The 11,104-nt window shown below is 28.1% G+C and overlaps 1 protein-coding gene across 2 annotated transcripts in view; it reads left to right on the forward strand.

Annotated features, from left to right (window-relative positions):
* Positions 1-5,211, forward strand: part of LOC100568806 — a 7,847-nt gene extending 2,636 nt beyond the window's left edge. The window contains exons 2-10 of one of the 2 annotated variants that reach the window (XM_008187684.3): positions 2,968-3,204; positions 3,341-3,541; positions 3,631-3,783; positions 3,852-4,001; positions 4,070-4,126; positions 4,303-4,353; positions 4,458-4,690; positions 4,759-4,936; positions 5,028-5,211. In XM_008187684.3, the coding sequence (XP_008185906.2) occupies positions 2,970-3,204; positions 3,341-3,541; positions 3,631-3,783; positions 3,852-4,001; positions 4,070-4,126; positions 4,303-4,353; positions 4,458-4,690; positions 4,759-4,936; positions 5,028-5,164 (1,395 nt within the window). In that variant the 5' untranslated portion in view covers positions 2,968-2,969 and the 3' untranslated portion in view covers positions 5,165-5,211. Of the gene's footprint in view, positions 1-2,858; positions 3,205-3,340; positions 3,542-3,630; positions 3,784-3,851; positions 4,002-4,069; positions 4,127-4,302; positions 4,354-4,457; positions 4,691-4,758; positions 4,937-5,027 lie in introns of those variants that run through there. The other variant, XM_029490190.1, reaches the window with a different exon arrangement.
* Positions 5,212-11,104: the final 5,893 nt, after the last annotated feature.

An 11,104-nucleotide genomic window follows, 5' to 3' on the forward strand; every position in this document is an offset into this window, starting at 1 on the left:
AAATTGACCCTCCTTTAAGAAGTCTATTCTGTTGTTTTAAAATTGTAGAGTGTACCAAATCCTCTTTATTTTGTCAAAGTGTGTGGCGTGTGGGCTACAAAAAGAATATCTAGATAATTAGAAAAGCATACAAAAACAAACTAATCATGAATTAATTTTTTTGCTGACTTGAGCAGTTATCGGAATCCAAAATTATATCTAACTTTCTGTAACTTTTTATAATTTTTGTTTTTCAAACCTAGATAATTAGGTTTCGTTTTTATGTTCTTCCAGATTATTTTTATACAATTTTTTTTTCATATCAGAACTATTACTGTACCTACCGTTAACATAAAGCATTTTGATATTTTTTGGGTACAAAGAATCCTACTATATTTATTATAATTTGTGTAAACACATGTCCCTCCGTTGATAGTTTGGCTGATTGTTTTCCCAGCATTTTTTTTTATATTTAATCTATGCATATCTGATAAATTGATGCATTTTGAGTTGTGGTAGTCTTGTTGCACAGGTGCGATATACCAATTATGTATTTCATTACTGTTTTATTTTAAATTGTAGGTATACCGTAACTTTAATACGCTTTACTAAGTAGCTATAAACCATTTAAATATAAAATTCAACTCAGCAATCTTAAAAAAAATTATATATTATGTGTTCAAAAATCATTAATATATTCAAAACTGGTATTTTTTTATTTCAACTATTCTGATGTTTATGTTATTCAGTTTGTGAACTACCAGTTTAATACAACTAATCAAAAATGAGTAATGCATATTATCGATTGAAAAAACATCGAAAACTTCAACGATCTACTGAAATCGGGGCAGAGGTATCAACATCTATAACTGAAATACTAGACATTGAACGTGAAAATTCAAATTTTCCTTTGGAAGTTGGTATCGTTAGAAATGTGCCTGAATCTCAGAATATAAGACTGCCAAACAGCATTGAAGATAATTATCTGGATAATTATGATTTATCTAACCTAACAGAATCATCTCTAGAATACTTAAGTAGATCACCAGATAACAATTCTTCTTCATCATCATCTTCTCAGAATTCATCAAAATCTGACTGTAGTGATGACTACAATATATCTTCTACAGTGCCAAGCCTTCGTGATAAACTACAAAACTTTGTTGTACGATTCAGAAGCAACATGACAGTTGAGTTAATTGAAAATTTGCTTGAAATATTGCGTTCCGAAAATCATTATGATCTACCTAAATCAGCAACGGGCTTACTACAAACCAAGTCTAATGAAAACATTCAAGTAATGAAGAGTTTAAAAAACACAAATGGGTCGTATGTATATTTTGGTATTGAAGAAGGACTAAAAGATATAATCTCTGAGGAGTATACTGAAAATACCATACGCTTATTATTTAACATTGATGGCTTACCACTGTACAACAGTTCAAGTCAACAATTTTGGCCCAACTTGGGACTTATTGTGCATGATAAATATGACTCAAATCCATTTATTGTTGCAGTGTATAGTGGTGATTCGAAACCTAAAAATGTTAACGATTTTATGAAAGACTTTATTCAGGAAGTAAGCTATTTAATTAAAAATGGTTTAAATATTCGGCAAAGAATTTTTAAAATAGATGTTATTGGATTTTCCTGCGATACACCTGCAAGAGCATTTATCAAGAAATGTAAAGGGCATGGAGGATTTTACTCATGTGAGCGTTGTGAAACAAGGGGCAAGACAATAAATAAAAAAAGAGTGTATCCCAGCATAAACTCAAGACTTCGAACAAAAAGAAGTTTTGTAAAACAACGTCAATGTGAGCACCATTTAGATGGAAGGGCGTTGCTGCTAGATATTCCAGACTTTAACCCAGTAAATTCTGTATTCTTGGACTCAATGCACTTACTGTATCTTGGCATAATGAAATGGATTTTACAACAGTTACTTGGTGCCAAAATGCGAATTAATCGTAAATGTAAACTTTCTCAAAACAAAATAAAGCATTTCAATTCAATTTTAAACATATTTACAAGACATATATCAAAAGAATTCCAAAGGAAAACATTAGATTTAGATTCATTTACTCACTGGAAAGCTACACAGTTTAGATTTTTTTTTAAATTACTGTGGGGCTCTGGTACTACGTAAAATTCTTAAAAAAAAAATGTACCATCATTTTTTACTGTTGGTAGTTGCTTGTAGAATTTTAAATGATCCTGAGTTATGTGTTGAACATATAAATTATGCGAGGGGCTTACTGAAAAAATTTTTTGAACTCCTTCCTTCATTTTATGGATCTGATTCACAAATTATGAACAGCCATAATTTGGTTCATATAGCAGATGATGTAGAATACACTAGTATGCCTCTCTCTGCAATATCCGCGTTTCCTTTTGAAAATTTTCTTGGAAAAATCAAACGAATGATTGGTGGTAGAAATAAGCCTCTAGCCCAGTTAGTTAGAAGAGTCTCTGAGCAAAAGGCATGTCCACAAATGATGATGAAAAATGCTATACATAAGAAAAAATGCCTAATAGTTAACCCTGACATAACTCATAAAAGAAAAAATTATTTAAAAAGCATAATTCTACGGGGGTTTGAGTTGAATACAACACAACCCAACAATATTGTAAAATTGGATTCTGGTGAGGTTTTTAGTATTACAAGAATTCAGAGAAAACAAAATAGTATTTATTTACATGGATATGCCTACAAGACTGTCACTGATGCTTTCAAATTCCCTTGTAAATCTACAAAAGTTGGAATTATGAAATTGGGTAGATTATGTAACAGAAAAATAATTATTTCAATTGATAAAATTTTAAAAAAATGTGTTCTCTTTGAAAATGGGAGTCATATAGTTATGCAGTGACATTACTTCATAACTCATAAAATTTTTTTATCTAAAAACAAACTAAGCTTCCTGTAAATATATATATATATACCTAATATTAAATTAAAAAATAAACATTGCAATTATGTTACAGATATGGACTTTAAAAAAGAAACAACCCATGTCTTAATAAAATTTAATAAAATAAAAAAATGTGATAAAACAACCATTGACTTAATACCTATATCATGGACTTATATTGAAGATAAAACATTTTACTGCAAATATCCTAATAAAAACGAATACAACAAAATTGACCAAATGAGCAAAATGTCATCAATTCACAAGGTGTCATGGAAAAGCTTTGAAATTACACTAATAAAAGAAGCCCGTAAGTATTTCAACTATATAAAATAGGTACACAATAATATAAATAAATAAATATTCACACAGAAAAAATGATTATACTTAATAATATAAGCATATAGGTACTATATATTTTTATTTATTAATAATATACATTTCAGGGAATTATGATCAGGGTGTCAAGTATATGAAAAAAGCATTTTCTGATACTGTCATACAGAGCAGTACCATTGAGGAAGAAAATAGTTCTGAAGGCGAAAGCTATCCATCAAAACTAAGCGGAGATGAGCTTGGAATGTCTCTAAAAGACATCCCTTCTTTTAGTAAACAATATTCTACAACTGAAATACATAAAGTCAAAGGTAATTATTTCAACTTAATTATGTAAACATTAAATAAATATTTTACCATCAAAAAGTTAGGTTTAATATGTTAATGTTAATTATTACAGGCAATGATGCTTTAATGTTTTATGTGCCAACGTCAGATTCATCTGATGCCTCTGAAATATCCAATAGACAGAAAAAAAAGTTATTGCACACCAAAAACTCTCCTTCTTTTAAAAGATTGAAACAATCAACCAATGAAAAAAAAACTATAAATGGTAATTTCTTTGATTAAATTTTGATTTTCAAAATGTATTTGAAATTTTATTTTATTATATTATTTCAGATGCTAGTTATTCACAGTCTGAAATGTCAACATCAGAATCATCTGATGCCTCTGTAATCACCAATAGACAAAAAAAAAAGTTATTACAGCCAAAAACCTCTTCTTCTTTTAAAAGATTAAAAGCCAATGAAGAAAAAACTACCATAAATGGTAATTTTTTTGAATAAATTTTGTTTTTTGATATCTATTTGAAGTTTTGTTTTATTATACTATTTCAGATGCAGATTATTTACAGACCAACACGTTAGCCCCCCAATCAGCTGGTACATCTATTAGTATGTATTTATAATGAAAAATTAATATGCACATGTCTTTTTAAAATACAAATTGAATCCAACAACTATGAAATTAATTTAAAACCCAATTTTGTAAACATTTTTAAATCTTTTAAAGTTTTTGCCCTAATATAGTTTTTTAAAACTAGCTAATTTAAAAATATTGTCTCTTACAGATGCATATTCACATACAAAATCAAAATATTGTCAGGCTTGCGGTCGTTCAGGTATAACTAAATGATACATTAACATTTTAGTATTTTTATACTTAATTTCATAATTCATAAATAATATAAAATTACAAATTTATTTCATATACCATCAACTTAAGATGAAGATTTACCGGTGTCCAAATCAGACCTAGAGTCACTCAGGCGGAGCATTGAATATCGTATCAAAGAAGAGTCAAAAATAACCAGAACATTATTATCAACAACACATAGTACTACTGACCTAAATAAAATATTAAAAGATGCACTAATTGATTTACCAAAAACGACATTGGACAAATTTAAAGATTTTGATGATCAACTCAACATTGATATTGATTTAATAAAAAATTTGGTGAGCATATATTTTTTACTTCAGAGTCTATAAAATGTCATAATTAACATTGTTATGTACACTTTTAGAAATGTTTTATGGTCATCAATATAAGAGGGATGGTAAAAATTAGCGAGAATTTGACTACAGTTATCCCTAAAATAATGAACAAGGATGTACAAGTTATGTATAGTGCATTCGGTAGAGAGACAAATGGCATAAAAAAATTAAACTTTTCGGAGACGAATACATATAAGTATTTACTAGGTAAGTCTTTTAGCCTTTTAGGTTTATAACAACAGTGGTAGCATCACTTGAGTTATAATTTGTCTAACGGTAATTAATTTTATATTTCTAGAAGTGCTTGCCAGCAAATTTCCGGAAGTAAGTGAGAAAGAGTTTGCGGCTACACTTAGTCGTTGGTTTTCTGGAGCGAAAGACAGGGACGGAGGAAAAAAAGAAAGGATGGCTAAGAAAAACATATCTTTAACTTAAATCTTAATATTGTATTATCTCATTAAATAAATGAACATAGGAAATATGTATGCATCTATGTTTATATTTAACAATTTTTTGGTAAACCTTTTATTTTAATATAATATATAAATAATGTGGGATACTAAGGTGAGATTTAGGTTAGAAAATCATCATAAAGTATAAGCTGAAATAGTAAAAACTATTCACATTTTCAAGTATTTGGCCAACTATATTTCACTATAGCCTGTACTATAACAGCATTTACCAGGAGTGCAGTGTATACGGTATAATGATCTTATCAAAGGTGGGCATTAATTAGTTAAAAAGGTAATTTTTAAACTTTTCTAGTTAGTTCATTTTCTAATAAACTTAATAACTTAATAAGATTCCATAGAAATAACCTAGCTTTTTCCAGTTAATTTTAAAAACAATTCTATACGTTAACATCATATTTATGCATTATATTAATATATTAATTTTAACTGTAATTAAACTTTATTAATTAAATCACTAGAGATAATGTGTAATAATATGGGATTGGGTAGTATGCATTTTTGACAAAATATTTAGTTATTACTTCTTATACTACACTACTAAACTATGTGTCCCTGCAGGTGGTAATTAAAAATAAATAAATAAAGTTTTATAACCTAATTCAGTTAATATTTTTTTTTCATTTTAACTTTAAGAGTTAGATATTATGTTTGTAAAATATTAAGGTATAGCCTAACTTTCTAAATGTTAACTTAACTAATAATTATTATTTTCATTAACTTGCCCACCTTTGCTCATTACCATGCGTAGAATACAAGTAGTAACATACCAGATTTGTGTCTGTAACCAGACCACATGTTCAGGTGGGGAAATCAAGTTTTGGCGGAAGTCAATGCCCTACCATCGCTTTGGGCCTGGTTAGTACTCTCCTATCGGTAACTGGCTGCAGTAGTATAACAGTTTTAAATGCTATTATTATCTATTCTTAGCCAGTATTTAATGTCAGTGCTTTGGCTGTACAGGTAAGGTGTAGCATTCCAGTTATATGACGGAACTGGCAGCCGGTAGCATGCCAGTATTCACTATCAGTACTTGACCAGTGCTGGAATGCCAGTACTGGTAAACCATTATCATCCCAGATGTTTAACAGTACTGGTGCCATCACAACTTTCAGTACTTAGCCAGTACTGGAATGTCTGTACTTGGCCAGTACCAATGCCAGTACTGGTAAAGCGTTATCATCCCAGACATATGACAGTACTGGTGCCAGCACTGGCTGCCAGTAGCGCGCCAGTAATAGCCAGTACTGGCGCAGTGTTGCGCCTGTTGTGAATTTCCGATTGGGTAATGCGATGTGATTTAAATAGAAATGAAAGCTTAAAATATTAATATTTGTCCTAAGCAATGACAATACGACGAAAAATAGCAAAGATGAGATATGGATCTAAAATGTCAGCGAGTGGTTGAATATTTTACATGCCATTTTGGCAGTATTACAAATTAATAGAAAATTCCATATCATCAACAGCCAGACACACAATTTCCCCGACAAAAAGTAATTTTTTTTTACTGAAGTAAATCGTTTAAATATTATTGTTTGATAATTATTGCATGTATAATTTAAAAAATATATTTCATTCAAAGAAGTATTTTTATATATGATTGATAAATATGTCTATATTTCCATTTTCAAAATTTATACATTCTCTATATTTTATAACTATATGTAAAATATAGAAATAGGCATCTAATTAAATTTTTTGTATATTTGCGTGTCTATTCCATGCCTAATACATTTTTCATTTTCATAAATTTGCAGAACCATCAAAAGGCATCAACAGTTGCATAAACACACTAGTGTTAGAATCTCCAATACCAGTTTTATCAACATCAGACTCATTTGATACACAAACGTTAAAATCTTTATTCAAGAAAAACTATCATGAAAAGACACTTACTTGGTTCACAAATTGGTAGATGATAAACTAGAAGCAACAAACAATAACACAAATCAATTCAATGTCCGGTTGACAAAATTCACTATTATTTATTCTTTACAGTCATATTTTTTGATTCATGGTTTTTTTATAAGCTTCCTATCATTTGATCTGTTTCATATTATTATTTATTATACGGTTCGTAGGTCCATTAACCTTAATATATAATAAAATCTTTTCAGAAAATCAATATTTTTAGTGTGGTTTTTTCAACAGTGATCAATTTGTAAATTCTAACTTCATTAAGTAAATTAAATTGTTTATCCCATGCAAACACTTAATATTTACGTCATCAAATTGGAAAATTTTTTTAAAAATTTATCGGAGAGATATTAGGGTGATACAGGACTATGATTAATTTTGATAAATAATACACTTTTTACTTTTTAGTCTTGGCAAGTTGGAAAAAAGAGATGGAATTATTTTAATGACACAAGCAGAATTATAAAAAAAAATTGGCTGCTCAAAATCAAATTAAAATTCAAAATATGAATATTTACAAAAAAATGTATAACGTACCTATATATCTAATGTTATATTTTTCAATATATTAATTTTTTGTAGTATTACAAATTTACGTTAATTATTATAGTAAAAAAGAGCCAGTTTTTATTTGTATTGTGTTTTTTAAATTTTCAATTACTTAGAAGAAAAACATTTTGTCGTGCTTTAAGTTATTATTACTAAATCATAATAATATTATGTTCATCCTACAATATCAAAATTTATTATTTAATAATTTGTTTTTAATTTAAGAGTATTGTATCACAAATCAAATTTCTTTTGGTCGTATTTTGGCCAGTGGCGTAGCCAGGATTATGAAATGGTTGGTGTTATAGGTATAGATTAAAACCAACTTTTTACAGTTTTCGTATATAAATGCATTTAGAGTTCAGGACTTGACTTGTTGCACTAAAAATTATCGAAATATGCTTAAATATATGTATTATGTATCAATATTTTTATATTATTTTTGAAAAATCATAAAACATATTGCAATTTAGGTAATAAAAAACCAAAAAATAAATAGGTATATAAACCTGATAAATAAATAACAACTTAATTTTAAAAAATACTAGTATACAATACTAGGTTAATAAATAAGTAATAACGAATAACGTGATATGTGAACACCGTGATAAACGAACACGTACCTATATCTACTGATGTTCATTTCTTCGTACAATCTACAATTATAGTTTAAACTGCACAGTTTTGTCACAAATGGGCTTATGAAATCTTACATATGTGAATATAGGGCCAACTGTAGCCAAGCTCCACCAACAATTTTAACAGCCATTATTTTTTTAAGCTTATTCAATTTCATAAGAGTATGGTATTAGGCTTCAGCCTCTCCAAATCTCAAAGTTATCGCCTATAATTGTACCCAACCAAACATAATATTTTTTGAGATATTTTTCAATGTTATCCAAATATAATTTTTCCCGAAAATTGTATGTACATTTAAGTTAAAAATACACAAATATGCAAATTCAAACTTAGTATTTAATTTCGCCATTTCATAACACAAATTTATAACTTGCAAGCAGTCCCGATCCCTATAAACAATATATTTATTAGGAGGGAAAATGTCAATGGGAGGGGTTTAAACACCCAAAACCCCCCCTGGCTACGCCACTGATTTTGGCTAATGATTCCATGTCTTATATTTCCTATAAATTAATTTCTGTTTGATTATATTGGTACAGCAGCGTCAAATGTATCATTGTTTGATATTTATCGCACGTTCGTTACGTCCTGGACGGTCTGTAGCCATAGGTGATTACGTTGTGCTCATGTAAATCGACGTCAGAAGTGACATCGACACCCAAGTTTGGAGGAACGTCAACAGACTGTAGTGATAAATAATAAGGGACATGTAGTGGCGTAGTGCGCGCACGTATGCGGTTGTTGTCGCGTGACAAATAACAATGACTCTTATTAGTTTACAATAAGTTTATAAAGTTTGAAGTTCAAAAGTAAAAGATGCCAACAACCTGAAAATTAATTGAATAATCAAATATAGATGTCGATTGAAGCATACAAAGAAGAGCTTTGCTTATTTGCAACAAATCTAGCCATGTATCATAATAAACACTGAGAGCGGATGCCATGGACGAGTATATAAAGATATGATGAGGTTAAGACTAGTAAAAAGCACAAAAGAATGTTCATCAAAATTCCATAACCTACTACTTGGTACAGATCTCAAAATAAAAATTTAAAAAAAATAAAAAATATCTTAACAATAAATAAATAATAATATATAAAAAGGTGGGTAAGTGGATGTCGCTCTGCTGTACGGTAGGTTATAAGTGGATCACAGTTGGATAATATTAAATTTGAGTTCAATGATATAATATCACTGTATAAGAAAAACGATTCTGAGCGGAAACGGTATGTTAGTCTAGGTATATAAGATATATTATATACTTATCTATATGGTATTAAAAAAAAATTGACCTATAATAGATACCTTTAATAAATTCCAAATTAATCATATCACAATATCAATTAAGTACTTATAACGCGTTATACATCAACAACAAACCGTGATACTATCATAGATATATAATAGTATACTTAAGAAGTTTCAAGTATACCCACGAAATATATTATACAATCACAACAAAATAACTAAAATAGTTATTCCAGGTTTTTAATATGTAATTTCGTCCAAATTTAAACTTAAAATGACTACAAAAATAAACTGTGTAAATGTATTTTTTAGATTTTCTGGTAACAGAGTTAATTACTTACGAGGAATCTTGTTATAAATTTTCATTTCTTAGATACAAAAGTTGAACATTTTATAAATTTTTAACTACAAAATAATTATTGAATCTTAAATTTGATCAATTTTGTCAAAATTCAATCTTTAAATGCTTATAAAAAAAAAGTGTGCCTATGTATTTTTAATATTTTTCAACTGCTTTTGTAACAATATATCAGGAGCCTTGCATTACATTTTCACGCTTTTTTACCCAACAAACAAAACTTTATTGATATTTATAAAAAAAAAAACTAAACAAATTTAAAACTGACAATGTCCGTAAACAGCTCAAAAAAAGTCAAAATATTTTCAAAATTTTATGGTGTATAAAAAATGAAAATATTAACATTCAGTGAATTTTTCAAATATCTACAATCATTCGTTTTTTAATTACAATTAAATAAGAAAATCGTCACATGAGAAATCGAGTGAATATCAAATGTTGTAAAAATATGAATTTCAAACGCTCATAAAAATTTAATTTGACTTTTTTGTAGACATTTTTTTTTTTTTTATAAAGATAGACAATATTACGAGGAATCTTGTATTACATTTTAAAATCTTAGATTTAAAAAGAAAATTTTTTACGAATTCTTAACTAAAAATAATTTGCAAATTTTCGTGATTTTTCCATATTTTGTTAATTTTTAAACTTTAAATGCTAATAAAAAAAAACTGTGACTAAGGATTTTTAATATTTTTCAAATATCATTGTAACTATATAATAGGAGCCTTGTATTAAATTTTCAAGTATTTTTACTTAACAAATAAAGTTTTATTGATATTCATAGAAAACAAAACGAATAATATTGGAAAATGAAAACGTTCCTAAACAGTTCAAAACAAATCAAAATATTTTGAAAATTTTATCATGTATAGAAAATGGAAATATAAACAACTAGTGAAAATGTCATGTATCTACAGTCATTTAATTTAAAGTTACACCAAAAACCAAGGGTTAGGTTAGGTTAGGGTCGGTAGAACGTGCTAATAGAGATATTGAAGCAATCTTAGCTGCATGGATGACAGACAACAATAGTAAAGATTGGCCAACCGCTCTCAAGTTTATCCAGTTTCAAAAAAATCGAGCGTTCAATTCAGGTTAGTAATCTTTTATTATTATTTAATTAATTATCAACACAATTAATTTATACAAAAATATTATTTATATTAAAAATATGAAAATATTAAGTC

Source organism: Acyrthosiphon pisum, chromosome A2 (genome assembly GCF_005508785.2).
Source record: "Acyrthosiphon pisum isolate AL4f chromosome A2, pea_aphid_22Mar2018_4r6ur, whole genome shotgun sequence".
NCBI classification, from domain to species: domain Eukaryota; kingdom Metazoa; phylum Arthropoda; class Insecta; order Hemiptera; family Aphididae; genus Acyrthosiphon; species Acyrthosiphon pisum.